Raw genomic sequence first — 20,805 nt, forward strand, 5'->3', positions numbered from 1 at the left:
CTTTGAAAATCTTCTTGTACAAAATCACATGGCCTAGGGCTTTGATATTTGGTATGTAGCATCATCTAGTGGTCCTCTACCAAAATTATTAAAATTATTCCCCTAGGATCAAATATGGCCCCGCCCCGGGGGTCACATGGTTTATATAGACTTATATACGGAAAACTTTGAATATCTTCTTGTACAAAATCACGTGGCCTAGGGCTTTGATATTTGGTATGTAGCATCATCTAGTGGTCCTCTACCAAGATTGTTCAAATTATCCCCCTAGGGTCAAATATGGCCCCGCCCCAGGGGTCACATGGTTTATATAGACTTATATAGGGAAAACTTTGAAAATCTTCTTATACAAAACCACATGGCCTAGGGCTTTGATATTTGGTATGTAGCATCATCTAGTAGTCCTCTACCAAGATTGTTCAAATTATCCCCCTAGGATCAAATATGGCCCTGCCCCGGGGGTTCCAAGTTTTACATAGACTTATATAGGAAAAAAAGTTTAAAAGTCTTCTTGTCTGAAACCACAACACTTAGACCTTTGATATTTGGTTTGTAGCATTGTCCTATGGTCCTCAACCAAAATTGTTCAAATTGTAACCCTGGGGTGAAAAGAGGCCCTGCCCTGGGGGTCCCAAGTTTTATATAGACTTGTATAGGAAAAAGCTTTAAAATTGTTCTTGTCTGAAACCATACGACCTAGGCTTTTGATATTTAGTATGATGCATTGTCTAGTAGTCCTCTACCAAAATTGTTCAAATTATGCCCCTGGGGTTAAAAGAGGCCCCGCCCTGGTGTCATTTAGTTATTATGTGAGTTATATAGGAAAAAATACTTAAAAATTATCTGATCCTATTTCCAAGATTGTTTAATTATAATTACCTGATGACCCCAAGTAATATGATGTCACTTGACTGTGACGTTGACCTACTGACCTACTTTCTTGTTTTCTTGTTTTTTAAGATACAGCCTTGAAACTTTGATGACATACACTGAGTTTTGCACACAAATCGTAAAACTGAATTTCATTGACCATGAATGTGACCGACTTTCTTAATATTTTACCATCAGTTTGACATTTGAAAATTGTAGCTCACATTACTCAGGTGAGCGATCCAGGGTCATCATGACCCTTTTGTTTTTAGCTCACCTGTCACATAGTGACAAGGTGAGCTTTTGTGATCACCCTTCGTCCGTCGTCCGTGCGTGCGTCCGTCCGTCCGTCCATCAACAACTTCTTGTCTGCACGATAGTAGTTTCATTTATGATTTTATTTTAACCAAACTTGCACACAACTTGTATCACCATAAGATCTCGGTTCCTTTCTTGAACTGGCCAGATCCCATTGTGGATTCCAGAGTTATGGCCCCTGAAAGGGCCAAAATCAACTATTTTGACCTTGTCTGCACAATAGCAGCTTTATTTATGATTTAATTTTTACCAAACTGGTACACAACTTGTATCACCATAAGATCTTGGTTCCTTTCTTGAACTGGCCAGATTCCAACATGGGTTCCAGAGTTATGGCCCCTGAAAAGGCCAGAATTAGCTATTTTGACCTTGTCTGCATAACAGCAGCTTCATTTATGATTTTATTTTAACCAAACTTGCACACAACTTGTATCACTATAAGATCTTGGTTCCTTTCTTGAACTGGCTAGATTCCAATATGGGTTCCAGAGTTATGGCCCCTGAAAGGGCCAGAATTAGCTATTTTGACCTTGTCTGCATAATAGCAGCTTCATTTATGATTTGAATTTAATCAAACTTGCATAAAACTTGTGTTGCCATAAGATCTCAGTTCCTTTGATGAACCGGCCAGATCCCATAATGGATTTTAGAGTTATGGCCCCTGAAAGGGCCAAAATTAGCTATTTTGACCTTGTCTGCACAATAGCAACTTCATTTATGATTTGATTTTAACCAAACTTGCACACAACTTGTATCACCACAAGATCTTGGTTCCTTTCTTGAACTGGCCAGATTCCAACATAGGTTCCAGAGTTATGGCCCCTTAAAGGTCCAAAATTGGCTGTTTTGGTCATGACCAGCAGATGACCCCCAAAAGATATTGAGGTCAAAGGTCAAAATCACAATGACCTGGAACAGTTAAACGGTTTCAGGATGATAACTTGAGAATGCTTGAGCCTAGGCTCACGAAACTTATTAGGAAGGTTGATCTCTTTCTTGAACTGGCCAGATTCCAACATAGGTTCCAGAGTTATGGCCACTTAAAGGTCCAAAATTGGCTGTTTTGGCTTTTGCAGCCATATAGAGACTTCATTTGTGGTTTTATTTGATACAAACTTCCATAATATCTTCAACAACAATAAATCTTGGATTCCATGACAAATCAGATCCAATCTTAGGTTCCAGAGTTATTTTATATCTGATTACCTCCCCTGATTGTAGTCAAAATCAATTTATATCAGTAAGTACTTATAGGACTTATTTGAAATTTAATTATTGACATTAGTTGGACTGAGCCAATCAGGGTAGATAACTATGGACTGATTTTATGTCAAATTACCTCCCTTTATTTCAAATTAAAATGGGTATATCTCTGTAACAGATTTATTTGGCAGATCCTTCTTTTGTTCACTTACAATAATTTTCTTTTTAATTACTTCCCTTTTACTTTACTATATATAGCTTATTTTTAGTAACTTTTTTTATTATTGGCCATAGGGAAAAACCAAGACCACTTTTCTGTGGTACAACATGGATGGTACCTCCAATTTTTAGGTGTATTTTGACATATCTGTACCTTGTAAGAATTTTTTTTCTTTTTGGTTAAATTTCTTTCCTTTGTTGTTCCTGTCCTTTGGACTTTGATATTTTTCTGAGGACCTTGTCCTCAAGAGCAATGATAACAGGTGAGCAATATAGGGCCATCATGGCCCTCTTGTTCATATTTATGCCCTCCTTCGAAGGTGGGGTATATTGTTTTGCAGATGTTGGTCGGTCTGTCTATCCATATACCAATCCATTTCCAGATGATAACTCAAGAACTCTTGAGCCTAGGCTCATGAAAGTTCATAGGGAGGTTGGTCATGACCAGCAGATAACCCCTATTGATATTAAGGCCAGTAGGACAAAGGTCAGTCACAGTGACCTGGAACAATTTAACCATTTCTGCACAATAACTTGAGAATGCTTGGGCCTAGGATCATGAAAGTTGATAGGGAGGTTGGTCATGACCAGCAGATGACCCCTATTGATTTGAGGCCAGTAGGTCAAAGGTCAAGGTCATAATGACACGAAACAGCTGAACGGTTTCCGGAAGGAAACTTAAGAATGCTTGGGCCTAGGATCACGAAACTTAATAGGGAGGTTGACCATGTCCAGTAGATGACCCCTATTGACTTTGAGGTCAGTGGGTCAAAGGTCAAGGTTAAAGTGACCCAGAACAGTTAAACCATTTCCAGACAATAACTTGAGAATGCTTGGGCTTAGGATCATGAAACTTAATAGGGAGGTTGAATATGACAAGCAGATCACCCCTATTAGTTTTGGGATCAGTAGGTCAAAGATCAAAGTCACAGTGACCCGGAACAGTTAAACAGTTTCCTGATGATAACTCAAGAATGCTTGGGCCTAGGATCATGCAAGTTGATAGGGAGGTTGGTCATGACCAGCAGATGACCCCAAAAGATATTGAGGTCAAAGGTCAAAATCACAATGACCTGGAACAGTTAAACGGTTTCAGGACGATAACTTGAGAATGCTTGAGCCTAGGCTCACGAAACTTATTAGGAAGGTTGATCATGACTAGCAGATGACCCTTATAGATTCTGAGGTAAGTAGAGGTCAAAGGTCAAGGTCACATTGTCCCAGAACAGTTAAATCATTTTCAGACAATAACTTGAGATGGTTGGGCCTAGGAAACTTAATATAGAGGTTGATCATGAACAGCAGATGACCCCTATTGATTTTAAGGTCAGTTGGTCAAAGGTCAAGGTCACAATGACCTGAAAATTTCTGTTCCTTGTGCAGTTACTGAATGCATCAAGGGGGCATTTCGTGTTCTATGAGCTCTTGTTGAATACAAATAGAACTCTGCAGGAAGCTTTTGTTTGAGTGTTCTAGTAGTTTAGAGGGTACTAATCAAGGAACACAAAATGCTAATATGACCTATTACTTTGATTTATTAAGCTAATAAAACAGCATTTTTCGCTCAATTCTCTGTATGCATTTTCGCAGTTGTTACGAAAAAGAATTTTGTTGTAGGCAAAAGATGCAGAAACAGCACAGAGAAATTGCAAATTGTCATTAAAGGTTCAAAGCCATAAGGATATTTTCTTTAAATTCATACCACTTAAAGCATGATAACGCAATTTAACAAAACATAGTATAAAGATTCAATTCTTGACAAAGACAAGTTATCTATATTTCATCAATTTATTCAGTTTACATATTTTTATTGTTCATTTCATTTCAGTCTTATACAACACATACTTTATAATTAAAGAAAACTTATATTCTCCACTTCTGGTTTAATGTATGCACATAGCCAGAACAGATTTAAGTGAAATGCAGAATTTTGTCTCAGCTCTCAAGGAAAACTGAGGTACTGTGAATTATGATATTGCCTAAAACAGCTATTTTTGGGACATTAATTTGTGGTATCCACTTGTCAAGATCAAAGAATGGGAACTTTTCTTTTATGTTTCGATTTAATTTTGTAGATAGATGCAACCACGAAATCCATGAAAATTAGTCCCGCATAAATATAAATGATTAGGCAGTAAAGGGAACCTCCTTTCAACTTGAGTTTTATATGAGCCTTTTTCAACTTGAAGTTTATATGAGCCTCTATCACCTGAAGGTTTACAGGAGTCTCTTTAGGTGAAATTTAGCCCTCTGTCTGCTACATATACATATATGTTAATTTTGCAGTCAGACATGCACCTTTCCATCAAAAGAAAATCGATAGTTAACCAACAATCCTCAGATGAGTATATACTTGAGTCAACGTATATTATGTCTGTTTATGTGTAAACTTCATACATAAACGCATGTCTAACTTCTGTCTGTGTACACCTCGCACATTAACTGTGCTCATGTTTACGAACATGCGTTTTCTACTCATTAATGTCTGTCTTTACCATCAATATTAAAGACTTATAGGCATGTTCATGACACTCCGTCAGGTAAAGTATCATGCACCATCACTCCATAACTTCCAACTTCTGTTTCAAAACAATTAAACCCTTCGGCTTCCAATTCCTTCACTACATCATTTAGCATACTGTGTTCTGTATCAGGCCTGAGCAGAGTAAATGCACACCCACCACCACCAGCTCCTGTCAGTTTGGAATGCAGTTTATATTTAGATGTCACATGACATATTTTATCAAGGGTCACATGACTTACACCCATAGCTTCCAGTAAATGTTGGTTGATGTCAATCAATTCCTGTAAAAGAAATGAAATCAAATGCACTTAATATTTGCTTCATGAAAGAGCCATTAGTGAATTTCATTTTCATTCATCATTGAAAATATATGAACCTGCTGTTAAAAAGTACAGCTTGAAAGTCCGTCTCTCAACCTTACTTGCTATGAATTTCCAGTTATCTCAAAGAATGTTTTAGGACTTTTCAAAACTCTTCAGTGTTTGTGTTTTTAGCTCACCTGAGCCAAAGGCTCATGGTGAGCTTTTGTGACCGCTCAATGTCCGTCGTGTGTCGTGTGTCCGTCGACAATTCCTAAAAAAATCTTCTTCGTGAAAACCACTGGGCAAAATTATGACAAACTTCACAGGAATGATCCTTGGGTGGCCCGCTTTCAAAATTGTTCAAAAAATTTACTTCCAAGCAAAACTCTGGTTGCCATGGCAACCGAAAGGAAAATCTTCTTGTACAAAACCACAGGGCCTAGGGCTTTGATATTTAGTATGTAGCATCATATAGTGGTTCTCTACCAAGGTTGTTCAAATTATTCCCCTAGGGTCAAATATGGCCCTGCCCCAGGGGTGACATGGTTTATATAGACTTCTATAGGAAAAAACTTTAAAAATCTTCTTGTCTGAAACTAGAAGACCTAGACCTTTGATGTTTGGTATGTAGCATTGCCTTATGGTCATCTACTTAAATTATTCAAATTATGCCCCTAGGGTGAAAAGAGGCCCTGCCCTGGCGGTACCAAGTTTTACATAGACTTACATAGGAAAAACTTTAAAAATCTTTTTGTTTGAAACTGCAAGGCCTAGTGGTCCTTTACCAAGATTATTCCCTTTGGTGAATAGAGGCCCCACCCAGGGGGTCCCAAGTTTTACATAGACTTATATAGGAAAAAAAAATTTAAAAATCTTCCTGCCTGAAACTGAAAGGCCAATGCATTTGATATTTGGTGTGATGCATTGCCTAGTGGTCTTCTACCATAATTGTTCAGCTTATGCCCCTGGGGTGAAAAGAGGCCCTGCCTGGGGGCCCCAAGTTTTACATGATATAGGATTTTTTTTTAAAAAAAAATCTTGTCTGAAAGTTCAAGGCTTAAGCCTTTGATATTTGGTATGTAGCATTGCTTAATGGTTCTCTAACAAAATTGTTCAAATTATGCCCCTGGGGTGAAAAGACGCCCTGCCCCGGGGGTCACTTGTATATGAGTTATATTGGAAAATATACTTAAAAAATTATCTAATCATATTTCCTAGACTGTTTAATTATGATTACCTGATGACCCCAAGTAATTAGGGGTCACTTGACTGTGACCTTGACCTTCTGACCTACATTTTTGTTTTTTAAGATGCAGCCTTGAAATTTGGATGACATATACAGTTTTGCACACCGATCTTAACAGCATAGAAATTTCGATCACGTCAATAACTTTTGATAAAGATTTCAGTACTAATATGTTTTTAGCCCTGACCTACTGACCTACTTTCTTGTTTTGGAAGCTACAGCAAAAAGATTTGAACCACATGTACAATGTTTGATACAGATTTCAATACTCATCTTAAATAGTCTTAATCAGGTGAGCGATATGGGGCCATCATGGCCCTCTTGTTATACTGTTTAAGTAATTTGGCACACCGGGATTACAATTATGTCAAAGCAAATCTGAAGTTGAATTATAAAATATCTCATTTTTATATTCTATGAATTTACAAGTCTATGAGTCAAAGTGGAAAGATGAGTTCAATTTTGTAAAAAATATATTGATTTATGGAATAACTGTTCTTCACATATGAAAGTGTGTTTCAAATTGCTTTATTCTATCCTATATTATTATGTATATTGTTCAGTTATAATAAACTGTTACAGGTGCATCTAATCACATGATCAGTTTTCAAGCTATCTTATGTTCACGCATAATAAATACAGGTAGTGTTGTTTGGTTTAACGTTGCACCAACACAACTATAGGTCATATGGTGACTTTCCAGCTTTCATGGTGGAGGAAGACCCCAGGTGCCCCTCCGTGTATTATTTCATCACGAACCGGCACCTGGGTATAACCACCGACCTTCCATAAGCCAGATTGATGGCTTCCTCACATGAAGAATTCAACAACCCAAGTATGGCTCGAACCCACATAGGTGAAGGGCAAGTGATTTGAAGTCAATGACCTTAACCACTCAGCCATGGAGGCCCCTAATACCAGTAGCAATTTAAAACAAGAGCACCGCCATGCGGGTGCAGACGCTCATCTGATTTTTTGTCTCTGTATAATAGAAATATTGTCCTACCAACGATCTTCTAAGTCCAAAAGGGGCCATAATTCTTGCAAAAAGCAATGTAGAGTTAGCTTTGAATGGCAAATAACTGCTCCAAGCTTTAAAGCAATAGCTTTGACCATTAAGAAGAAAAGGCGACCTAAATGCAAAACTTAACCAAACAATCTGATATTTTCTAAGTCTAAATGGGGCCATAATTCTTGCAAAAAGCAGGATGGAGTTACATTTCTAGCTGTACAGAGTCAGCTTATGATGGTGAACAAGTGTTGCAAGTTTCAAAGCAATAGCTTTGACAATTTAGGAGAAAAGTTGACCTAAACATAAAACTTAACCAAGAAATCTGATATTTTCTAAGTCCAAAATGGGACATAATTCTTGCAAAAAGCAGGATGGAGTTATGTTTCCTGCTGAACAGAGTCAGCTTATGATGGTGAACAAGTGTTGTAAGTTTCAAAAGCAATAGCTTTGATAGTTTTGGAGAAAAACTGACCTAAACATAAAATTTAACCTGGCAACGCCAACACCAACGCCGATCAAGTGATGACAATAACTCATCATTTTTTTTTCAAAAAAATCAGAAGAGCTAAAAACTGCATGTCCAAAGTCTGCGGACGCTGCCGGCCTGCCCACCAGAGCCCATAATACGTCCCATCTCTCAGACGGGCATATAAAATGGCATGAATGTACCTAATAAAGTGTAAAAACATACCTCTAAAGATGTGTATTCACTTTCTATCGAGGTTTGAGATTCAGTTGCCATGGTTTCCAACAGTCTCTCACACTGTTCTGTGACAGCTTCAGTAGCATCCATTACATGCTGCATCACATCTGATAGCTGTAAAATATTATTTCTATGACAATAAAATATTTTTATGATTGTATTGGTTTTTACGCTGATCAGTGGTCAAATGCATATCACATGACCTGGAAACTTCAATGTGCCCTGCCTGTTTCCCTATAGTTTAAACAGTGACTAACCACCAACTGTACAGAAATGATATTAAATAACCTGTGAATTTGCACAGGAATCATGGTATATGCAATTTCAGATACAAAAAGCTATGACATATAAAGTACATAATTATACTGTACTCTTTTGAAAGAAAATGCCCAACTCATTTACATATCACACACAACCCTTACATTAAAGCAAAACCTATTCCTACCCTGATATCTTACCCTGTTGTGTCTTTCCCTTACATTGGCTACCAGTACTTTTGTACTTCTTGGTACATCTGTACTTGTAAGAAGAATCCTCAATCTCGGAATCCTAGAGAAAACATAGAGACATTATATCATACCTGTAAGTTTAAGAGAACTTTATACCATCAAATGAGCTGTTCTAACAGATTTGTCATTCTTGTACTATTGTTTAGGACAATGCAGGCATTTGTGGCAGAGTGAATAAGGTTATTGGCTAACCACCAGTCTGATCCTTATTGCAGCTTGCAAAATGTCAAAGGCTCTAACAAGCTGCATGTTAAGAGTTCAAAATGATGTGTGCAGGAATACCCAGGCCCACATTTTCAGAGCAGAATGCACATGCAAGCCAAGTTTCTTCACCATCTTTGCTAATTTAAAATTGACAAAGCAAAAAGAACCTTCAGAATTTCAAAGTCAACATTTCAGACTTAAAACGTTGATAAAGACAAACCCTGGGATTTTTATCTCCAATACAATCTTTTAAGTTGCATGTTAATTGTTGTTGTTATTTTGAACAAACAAGAATGGAATGTACCTTACACACATTTTAAACTTGCTTTATGATTTGAAGAAAAAATGACTAGGCTAAGAGAACAATGCCTAATTATTTCAATTAGTACATTTTTTACATGTATTGTAAAAGGTTAATAAATAATCAGGTTTTACCAAACATGTCAAGCCAAATATGTAATTATCATCAAAGTAAAAAGTGAAATAGCTTATCTCCTTTATCAACAAAAAGATGTATATTCTTGAATCACCAAAACTTTAATATTTCATACACTTACTTACTTGTTTAATTTGGTGATTTTTCCAGCCTGAAATTTAATAGCACCACCTGAAATGAAAACATCAGTTCAATTACTTTTCCACCATCCGAATCTGTTTACTCTGATTTCACAACTACTAGAAAATAATGTTTTCCCCAATAAAGATCATCTCTTTAACCAAAAATAACAACATTCATGTTATAAATGATTTTCAGAACTTAGCAGGAGCTTTAATTTTTTAAAATATACTGAAAACAACAGTGATAAAATCTGCAATAAACAATATTGAAATAAATGAAGTTCACTATAATTTTTGGCCAGGTTTCCGAAGAAAAATCTGGCTTGTAGATTAGGTCGGTCTGGGCGGAAGGATGGGTGGGTGGATAGGCGGATTAATGGAATAATGAGTCTCATGTTAACGTTTTTGTTCATTCAATATCTAGACAAGTATTTCACCTAGGACCTTGAAACTTCAAAGGTATGATGGTCTTGATGTGTACATAATCCCTATTGATTTCAGGGTTACTTGGTTAAAGGTCAAGGTCACAGTGACCTGAACATTTGAAAATCGTTTCTGCACAATATCTGGACAAGTATTTCACCTAGGACCTTGAAACTTAATAGGTATGTCTTGATGCGTACATGCACCCAATCAATTTCTGGGTCACTGGATCAAAGGTCAAGGTCACAGGGACCTGAACATGTTTACCTTTTTGTTCACTCAATTTCTGGACAAGTATTTCACCTAGGACCTTGAAACTTGAAGTTTTCAAATCACTTTCCCCTAACAGATGTGGGTGCAGCCTCACTCAGGGCATTGAATTCTTCATGTGAGGAAGCTATCCAGCTGGCTTACAGAAGGTCGGTGGTTCTACCCATTGTGCCTGCCTGTAATTAGACAATGCACGGAGGGGCACCTGGGGTCTTCCTCCACCCCCAAAGCTGTAAAGTCACCGTATGACCTATAATTATGTCAGTGAGATGATAAACCCAACAACAACAACAAACAAGAGCTGTAGGAGGACAGCAAAGCTCAACTATTCAACAGCCTTGTCAACTGAATGATAACAAAAGTCGAAAAAGGGGCAAAATTTAGTAAAAATGCAAAACAGGGTTATGGAACCTGCATAGTGCTTATCAGCTCATGACATTGGACAAGTGTGTGAAGTTTCAATCCATTCCCATTAGTGGGTACTGAGATAACAGCTTACATATAAGAATTTAATTAAAATCTCCTTTTAAGAAGCATTTTCCTTTCAGTTGTTCAAAACAAGATTCAAAGTTTACTTACCATATGTTGCTACAGAGTTATCTATCCCTGAAGGTGTTCCATGTATAATTCTCTCCCCTTGAATTGCCCATTTATTGATAAGATCTAAATCTTCCTCTTTCCACTGTTTTAGTTCTTTGTCACCTTTTACTGGAGCTAATAAAGGTTATGTATTAATGCAAAAAATCAATCTCTTACACAGTGCTCTCCCCTACAGTAAGGAGCTATGCCACCAGAAACATTTTTATCAAAATATTTTAGTATTAATTTATTTTTTCATCTAGAATGTTATTAGATTTTAGTCATTGAAATTGTTCTGAATATTTTCCAGAGATGTAAGCCTAACATGGGTGATATGCCATCAAAAAAATAAAATGAAAAACTAATATTTGAATTTCTTTGCAATGGTCAAGTGGTTTTCATGGTCACATGGTTTTGTGATGGCAATGATTAATATAGTGCTAGGGGAGGTAATCTGTAAATATGGAATCAACAAAGACTTTCTGGAGCTAAAAACAGATGTCCTGAATCATTAGGTCTGGACTAACTAGAGCTATCACTAAAGGTGATGAATGTACCCCCCGCATGCACTGACACAGTACATTGCAATTTAACGCACACAAGATTGCATAATTATGTGGACTGTATGTAAATAGACTGTATGTATACAGTATAGTAACAAAAAACAAAGTCCCATAACTATGCAGAATATTTATCTAAAAGAATGTAACATGCACCATGCACAACTAGGGTTGGTACTGATCACTTGTGTGAAGTTTCATTAAATTGTGTGTAAGGGTTTGGTAGATTAGGCACGCACAAGATTGCATATGCAGACTGTATGTACATAGTATGTTAACAAGAAACAAAGTCCCATAACTCTGCAATTTTTGTCACTGAAAGAACCTAACATGCCCCATGCACAACTACTGTTGTTACTGATCACTTGTGTGAAGTTTCATTAAATTGTGTCAAGGGGATGAGGAGAGATGGTGCGCACAAGATTGTGTCTATGTATATAGTATAGTAACAAAAAAACAAAGTCCCATAACTCTGCAAATTTTTTTTCTGAAAGAACCTAACATGCCCCATGCACAACTACTGTTGTTACTGATCACTTGTGTGAAGTTTCATTAAATTGTGTCAAGGGGATGAGGAGAGATGGTGCGCACAAGATTGTGTCTATGTATATTGTATAGTAACAAAAAAACAAAGTCCCATAACTCTGCAAATTTTTTTTCTAAAAGAACCTAATATGCCCCATGCACAACTACTGTTGGTACTGATCACTTGTGTGAAGTTTCATTAAATTGTGTCAAGGGGATGAGGAGAGATGGTGTGCACAAGATTGTGTCTATGTATATAGTATAGTAACAAAAAAACAAAGTCCCATAACTCTGCAAATTTTTTTTCTGAAAGAACCTAACATGCCCCATGCACAACTACTGTTGGTACTGATCACTTGTGTGAAGTTTCATTAAATTCTGTCAAGGGGATAAGGAGAGATGGTGCGCACAAGATTGCGTCTACGGACAGACGGACAGACAGACGGACAGACAGACAGACAACCTGAAACCAGTATACCCCCCCTTACAACTTCGTTGTCGGGGGGTACAACAAGACTTCAAACACATGAAACTATAGTTATCATTGAATGTGTTTTGTACCCTAACTTTGTCAGAGGAAAGAAGCCCAAAATGAATGAAGGGGTATAGGGAAAGAACTTACCCAAATTAAATGATATTGAACTTCATAAAATTAACAGATGAATAAAGTAACAAAGGAAACATGGGGTGGGGGGAGTATAGTTACCCTATCCCACCTTTATTCACCAAAGAAAATACATGCTACACACATCGACACTTCATAGTGATCATGTAAATGAAGCTGCAACCAGACACACTAAAAATGCCATACCTGTTATTGACTTTGCACTAAAAACAACGCTTAGCTACCAGACAGAGTGAGAAAGGACTCCCTGTCATTTGACTTTGCACTTAAAACAAATCTGCTACTATACACTCCTAGAAAGACTTACCAGTAATATGACCTTGCATTAACAGCAAAACATCACATAGACACACTGAGCAAGGTTTACTTGTGATATAACCTTGCACTTACAACAAATCTGCTGCCAGATACATTGAGCAGGGCTTATAGGTAATACAACTTTGAACTTAAAACAGTGTTGAAGTCAGAGACTTTGGGAATGACTTACCAGTAATATGACCTTGCAATAACAACAAAGCTGCAGCCAAACACACTGAGAAGCTTGCAGAAGATCCAAGTCCAGCTCCCACTGGTAATTTTGATGTTATTTTAACACTTACAGATGGCAAAATGCTGAAATAAAATGCAGATTTTGTTTTCTGAAATCACAACTGAAAGACATTTTAAAACTAGAGCTGCTTTTGAGAAAAGCGCATGTCTCCCACAACTGCCTAATCATCTAAATACTAAGTCAGTATTTTTATACTGTTTAGTCGCAACAAATATACCTTTGAAGAGTAAAATGGCTGATTTTCAGTAATTCAAGGGCCATAATTTTGAAGTGCCTAAGCCAATTTTGCTAGTTATCGAACCTGGGAGAGGACTTATGGTCACATACATTTTGTTTAAGTTTGGTGATGATTGGATGAGAAATATTTGAGTTAGAGTGCAGACAAGTGTAAAAAGGCTGATTTTTGGTAATTCAAGGGCCATAATTCCTAAGTGCCTGAGTCGATTTGGCTAGTTATCTAACTTGGCCGAGAACTTATGGTCAAACACATTTTTTGTTTGGTGTAGATCACATGTGAAATGTTTGACTTAGAGTGCGGACAAGATGAATGGTTTTTGGTGCATGTTTGAGAATGAATACTTCTGCATTTTTACGAGTCTAGGTGATTCATTAATTATTGTCAAGGGCCATAGTTCCGAAGACCCTGGGCCGATTTGGCTAGTTATCGAACTTGGTCAAGGTCTTATTGGCAAACACATTTTATTCAAGTTTGGTGAAGATCGGATAAGAAATGTTTGACTTAGAGTGCGGACAAGATGAATGGTTTTTGGTGATGAGAATGAAGACCAGCATTTTTATGAGTCTAGGTGATTCATTAATTATTGTCAAGGGCCATAATTCCGAAGACTCTGGGCCGATTTTGCCAGTTAATGAACTTGGCCAAGGTCTTATTGACAAACACATTTTGTTCAAGTTTGGTGAAGATCGGATAAGAAATGTTTGACTTAGAGTGCGGACAAGATGAATGGTTTTTGGTGCATGTTTGAGAATGAAGACTTCAGCATTTATATGAGTCTAGGTGATTCATTGATATTGTCAAGGGCCATAATTCTGAAATGTCTTGGCCATACATGCCATAATTTTTCAGGACCTTTCCGGGATTCTGAGTTAAAATTTCCGGGATTTTTACCCTTTGTCCGGGACATACACCGTGACATTTGTATTCGTCTGTTTCATACATAAATATCATAAAATTACATGCAGTTTCCGGAGGTAAACATAGTTCCTCGCTTAGGTAGCAGTTGGTAGTTTCCAGCCACAGATTCAAATTGGCCAGGGTCAAAATCTGTCAGTACAGATAAAACCTTGAAGTGAAGGCTGTTTTGATGTTTGAAATATTTGTTGATGTGAGTTTGTGATTAACAAGTTTAAGAATGGTATGTTGCTGAAATTCTGGCAGATGCGAATGTAAGCTTGATGGCATCATTTTCATATAACTGCTTGAAATGCATATATACCACTATCAGCATTGAGTGTCTCGTGAACTGTCAAATGTCATATAGGCCTCACACAGTTGAAAATAGTGAAAAAAGTAATCGGTTGACAGGTATTTTTGTCCAGCTCTGCAAGTAATACTTGAAACTGAGTACAGAATGCAAGTGGCCATTTGACTCTATCATTTCCCCTAACATTTTAAGGCCAGTTGGAGATATGGCTAATTTGGGCTGAAATGTCTTGTATTTTCGCGGGCTGAAATTATCTTTCAGGTGGCTTGTGGATTTAAAAATCTATGCTTTGTATGAAGTTTACTATGTATTTTATTTCTTCTTCAAGTAAGATGTAAAACCGGTATCTTTTTATTTTCAGGTCTGCATCTCGTAAGATATCGGAAGCCGTCTGACTTGGCCACATCGCTCGGAAGTCCGAAGTACTAGAAAAAACCGCCACCTGCTGGATACCACTATAAATTTAACCATGCTCTTACAGACATATTCATGATTGTCACAAATGTTTATGTTGTAAACTACTATCTACACTAGCAAAAGTCAAGTTAAATATTATTATAGACTAACCTAGCACTTCCACAGATAGTTATGTACAGGTATAGAAATGTTAAAGATGCCTGCAGCTTTGTGTCTTCTAAATCTTTGCATAAAGCCTCCTTAATAGTTCTCAGGAGTTCATCATTTTGTGTGCTGGGATTCTGTATGTCCACTAGAAATACAATTCAAACATTTTTGAAGGTAGCATGTTAGCAGATCATATAATTTTACATTACTGCATTATCTTATTTTGAAACTGTCACTTTCTCACAATCTGCATTATCTGTGTACAATTTCAGCAGTCTTTTTTTCCCATGACAACAACAAAATTATGTGGCACTGTCACAAATTAATTCTTGAAACTCAGATAAGTAATGCCCCACTGGCACATTTACGATCATATGATGACTTCCGAGCTATAATTGGTGGAGAAAGATCCCGGGTGCCCTGTCAGGATTTATTTCATGCATGAACGATCAACTGGGAGAAACCAGTGACCTTCCATAAATAAACTTGGTAGCTTTGTAATATGATGAGCTAAGCAAAGCTTGAATCAACAGAGATGAGTGGCCAGTGATTCAAAGTCAGTGTCCTTAACCACAAAATCATAGAAGCATATTCAGAGCTGGAGCACAAATAACTACCTTCAGTAAAAAGTCACTGACGAAAGGGTCTCACGCAAGAACACTCTTACTTCTGAATCAGTAGTCTTATGCCTAACCAACAGAACAAACAGGGTTAATCTAATGATACTAAAATCAATATTGTGAAAACATTTTATACCTCTGCCCGGCTATGTTGCCGTCTGGCAGTCTGAGACTGTTCTAGTTCTATAGAAAGTAGTTCCAAAGTAACTTCATCATTATATTTCCTCAATACAACATAATATGAGCCATGCCATGAGAAAACCAACATTGTGGCTTTGCGACCAGCATGGATCCAGACCAGCTTGCGCATCCGCGCAGTCTGGTCAGGATCCATGCTGTTCGCTAATGGTTTCTCTAATAACAATAGTCTTTGAAAGTGAACAGCATGGATCCTGACCAGACTGCATGGATGCGCAGGCTGGTCTGGATCCATGCTGGCCGCAAACCCACTATGTTGGTTTTCTCATGGCACGGCTCAATTATACTTTACCTATGTTCTATCTAGCTATGTTCTGTACTGTATCTGTCTGACAGACCAAGACTGGTCCTACACAAGGCAGTTCTACAATGACTTAATCTTCATCTTTCTTAATACAACATATACTTTACCTTTGTCATGTCTAGCTATGTCTTGCAGCTGTTTGATTGACCAAGACTGTTTTAGTCCTACAGCAGGTAACTCTACAGTGATTTCACCATCATCTTTCCTCAATAGATGCACATAGCTACGCAGGTTTAGACTGGCAGCAATTGCGGACTGAAACATAGTTATTATGCTAGTATAAATTCAAACAAAAGAATAAGGTAAATACTGTTAACTAACATTAATTATTCTAAATACCATCAAACATTAATACAAATAATCAACAAAAAGCCAGAAACTTATTGTACTCACTGGATAACAGTCAGTAAAATAAACTTGTAAAGAAAATGAAATGATATGTGACTCAGCATTCTATAATTTGTCAAGTCCACATGTTGAAGAACTTCTTGTGGCAAGTTAAGTCAAGACAGATTAAGAAGTTTAATTTTTCATGCAAACCAGTGGCAATAACTGTAGATTGTATGAAAATGCAAATACTAAAAATCTGGCATTTTGTCTAGATTTCTACAAAAGTGTTTATACTAAGACTTCAAAGGGAACAATTAAAGGTCTATAGTGCTTTTAATTTTATGTTAAACAAAGATAAAACAGTCAGAATATACATAACTACATGGCAAGCTGCACATGAGCGTATACTGCCAAAGCCATAAAGGGAGGTAATATAAAAGAAGGGATTCAGTAATATTTTCTACAATTTTTATCATATATTCATACCTTTGACAAAAATATGAGATAACACGACTGAAAATAGGAAATAACAAGAAACCTGATATATTTTGAGTGTGTGTTCGGGTTTAACGTCCTTTTCAAAAAAAATTCAGTCATTTAAGTTATGGTGTCTACTTGCAGCAGTGAGCACAATGCCCAGCTTTATAGTGCAGCCTCACTGGAATATCACGCTGTAGACATGTGACATGATACCCCAGCCAGTCACATTATACTGACACCTGGCTGACCAGTCCTAGTACTATCCTCTTAATGCCGAGCACTAAGCGAGGAAGCTACTAGTACCATTTTTACGTCTTCGGTATAATGCTGCCAAAGATCGAAACCAACACCTCCTGCATTCAAAGCAGGCTCTCTACTAATTGATATATTATATGTCAGTAACAAAAAGTAAGGCAACCACATTAGGACGTACCAATGGGAGACTTTGGTCAGTTATCTCCCTTTCATACTCTCTTAAAGTAAGTAGGTCCTTCCATTTGGATTACTCTGTTGTTATCGCTATGTTATTTGTAACAATATGATGTAAAAGGAGCTAAAATATTGATCATCATGACTATTAATTTAATAATGCCTTCAGCTACATATTCTATAAACACACAAGTGTCTTAATTTTGACATTCCAGACATTTGATTTATCAAATATGCAAGATACCTCACACCTTAAAACTAAAATATCTCATAGACAAAACGGCGATAGTCAGAGGATTCCAAATGATGGGACCTACTAACAACTTTATTATCTTGGACATAATCCAATAAGGGAGACAATTTGAAACTCACTAAAGTCCCTTATTTCATATTAGGTTAGAGACCACAAATTGTTTCCCCATAGACTTACATTGTAACATTATGGCGTGTACGGCCTTCCGTACATCGAAACATGTATATCTAATTACAAGTTTTTCAAGAACTATCTTAGTTCTACCAAAATATCGGACGAAAAACATATGAATAGTGCTACTTTATTTAAGTAATTTTCGTGTGAATGAGATGACCCCCTGTTTACATCATTGACATGGCGGGAGAAATTCGTTTGATAAAACTTTTTTTCAATACATAAAATGTAGCAAATTTTGTCAAAATGTATAATAAAATACTGTAAATGCAGTGAAAAAATATCAATTTTGAAAAAATAATCACTTCCTGGGTTTGTTTACATGACTGACCAATCAGAACGCACGGATGTTACCTTATTCCCAGGTATACACTTACCTCATTCCCAGTAAGTTCCCTGTACTTTTTTGAATTGGAGGTCTCTGACCTATAGATGAATGTTTCATGTCACATTTTCCAATTTTACAGTGATATTGTAAAACAAGATCCAATACCAAATGTCTTACAAAGTTTCATCAAGAAATGTTCAGTTTTAAGAAAGATATGGACAGTTTACTGAGGTCACCCCCTGTCGATTTATATGCCCAGACTCAGTCCCTGTCGTCGTCAGATTGAAATTTTTCATGAAAATTTTAGTTGTCTGCTTTTGATTTGACTTGGAAGCTGAAATACGATTCATTCCGTAAAAAATAGAAATAAGGTCTAATGATTTTGATCATTCTCTAACATTACAGAGATAAAAATGATCCTTTTTGTCCAAAAAGCTCAGATAAAAATGGGCACACCTGTTAAAAAAAAAAAGAGGCCAAATCAAAAAAAAAATCAAATTTCACGCTTATTTTTGCACGAAAACGTCTTTCTACATCATTTACAACAGATCTGTGGCCATTTACATTACCTGTGATGACTTCCGACGAAAGTCATGTTTTAGCTCTATTATAGGTTAGAGACCACCAATTGTTTCCCCATAGACTTACATTGTAACATTATGGCGTGTACGGCCTTCCATACATCGAAACATGTATATCTAATTACAAGTTTTTCAAGAACTATCTTAGTTCTACCAAAATATCGGACGAAAAACATATGAATAGTGATACTTTATTTAAGTAATTTTCATGTGAATGAGATGACCCCCTGTTTACATCATTGACATGGCAGGAGAAATTCGTTTGATAAAACTTTTTTTCAATACACATAACATGTAGCAAATTTTGTCAAAATGTATAATAAAATACTGTAAATGCAGTGAAAAAATATCAATTTTGAAAAAATAATCACTTCCTGGGTTTGTTTACATGACTGACCAATCAGAACGCACGGATGTTACCTTATTCCCAGGTATACACTTCCCTCATTCCCAGTAAGTTCCCTGTATTTTTTTGAATTGGTGGTCTCTGACCATTATGTAGTTCTTCAGAACAACCTCACCAAAAATTTAATCTTCAAGTAAAAGAAAAACAAGAGATCGTAGAACACAAAATTTCCCCCTTGATGCATTCAGCAAGGAACAGAAATTATTTGATCATGCAGTGATTTTTTTCTAGCCAATTTGGGACCCAATCCCAATGGCAAATAGTATGTTTTTTCCCCAATTTCAAAACTAAAATTCCAAAGTTAAATTTTTTATTTTATATTTTTTTTTCAACTTTTTCAAACAAGACTAAAACTTTAAACATTTGAAACACAAGACAGCTAGTTTGCTAAATTAATGCATAATTTCTTAAATGTGACATTTTAAGTGAAGATATATGACTTTTAACAATTCCCAATTTAGGCATTTTCTGACTCATTTTTCCCAAATGTAAAGGCCCCGGCCCCATTTCCAAACTGGTGGGAAAAAACACTGCTGTGACCTTTGACCTACTGATTTCAAAATCAAAAGGGGTCATCTGCTGGTTATGATCAACCTCCCTCTTAAGTTTCATGATCCTAGGCCCGTGTTCTCAAGTTATCGTCCGGAAACCATTTAACTTTTCCGGGTCACTGTGACCTTGAACTTTGATCTCAAAATCATTAGGGGTCATCTGCTTGTCAGGACCAACCTCCCTATCAACTTTCATGATCCTAGGCCCAAGTGTTCTAGAGTTATCGTCCGAAAACCAACTGGTCTACAGACAGACAGACCGACCTACTGACCGACATCTTCAAAACAATATATTCCTCCTTCTTCTTTTCCAGTGACAGTCGGAAATCAACGGTTGGGTGAAAGATGTAGATAATAATTCGACAGTGAAATTGTTTTATATTTCAATTATTTGTGACGGGCAATCTAACCGTTAAAACTTCGAAGGACCAAAATAATTGAGGATAAATCACAGTACACAGTCATGTAAAGTTACTGACTTTATCCCACTATTTTGGTCTTTCGAGTGTACGTTTTACGTGTGTGGAGATATAAATCTACCCACAACTTAGGCAAAAGAAAAAAACTCAGTATTTCCTAGAATGGTGTCAAATTAGTTGGACTACACGGCAATGTGGCATGATGTTTTGAATGGGCTATTCGGCATGTCTGGTCTTCATTATATATACAGAGAATTGTTTTTTTCAAAGACAGGCTTCTGTAGTCTTACTGATCATAGCATTAAGAGCTTGTTGATTGCTAGAGTACCTTTCCATAAACAACAGCATGCTCTCCATGAAGTATAACTTTTCCAGGTGCAGAAATGATAAAATTCATGTCAGTCATTTGAAAACTTGCTGACAATGTGAATTATCAGCAAAAAATTACTATCTTTCTTGTTGTTTTTCTTTTTCACGTGTTCTTCGCTGAGCTTACGCACCGGCTCTGGTACCGAGTCCAAGA

General features: G+C 36.8%; 1 protein-coding gene across 1 annotated transcript; it reads right to left on the reverse strand.

Moving 5' to 3' along the window:
• Nucleotides 1-4,164: 4,164 nt before the first annotated feature.
• Nucleotides 4,165-20,786, reverse strand: LOC123534200 (mevalonate kinase-like). The gene is made up of 9 exons (XM_045316326.2): nt 20,611-20,786; nt 16,439-16,586; nt 15,213-15,354; nt 13,138-13,262; nt 10,941-11,075; nt 9,672-9,717; nt 8,856-8,946; nt 8,386-8,511; nt 4,165-5,415 (listed from the first exon to the last, which is right to left on the reverse strand). The coding sequence occupies exons 1-9, from the start codon at nt 20,686-20,688 to the stop codon at nt 5,134-5,136; spliced, it is 1,173 nt and encodes a 390-aa protein (XP_045172261.2). The 5' UTR covers nt 20,689-20,786; the 3' UTR covers nt 4,165-5,133.
• Nucleotides 20,787-20,805: the final 19 nt, after the last annotated feature.

The sequence above is a fragment of the Mercenaria mercenaria genome, chromosome 12 (genome assembly GCF_021730395.1).
Source record: "Mercenaria mercenaria strain notata chromosome 12, MADL_Memer_1, whole genome shotgun sequence".
Classification (NCBI taxonomy): Eukaryota; Metazoa; Mollusca; class Bivalvia; order Venerida; family Veneridae; genus Mercenaria; species Mercenaria mercenaria.

Coding starts and splice junctions, on each gene's coding strand:
- LOC123534200 (XM_045316326.2), bottom strand. CDS start 20,688: ATGACTGACATGAATTTTATCATTTCTGCACCTGGAAAAGTTATACTT. Junction 16,587..20,610: donor ATGCTGTTGTTTATGGAAAG/GTACTCTAGCAA, acceptor ACTATGTTTCAG/TCCGCAATTGCTGCCAGTCT. Junction 11,076..13,137: donor ATTGCAAGGTCATATTACTG/GTAAGTCATTCC, acceptor AACCTTTATTAG/CTCCAGTAAAAGGTGACAAA.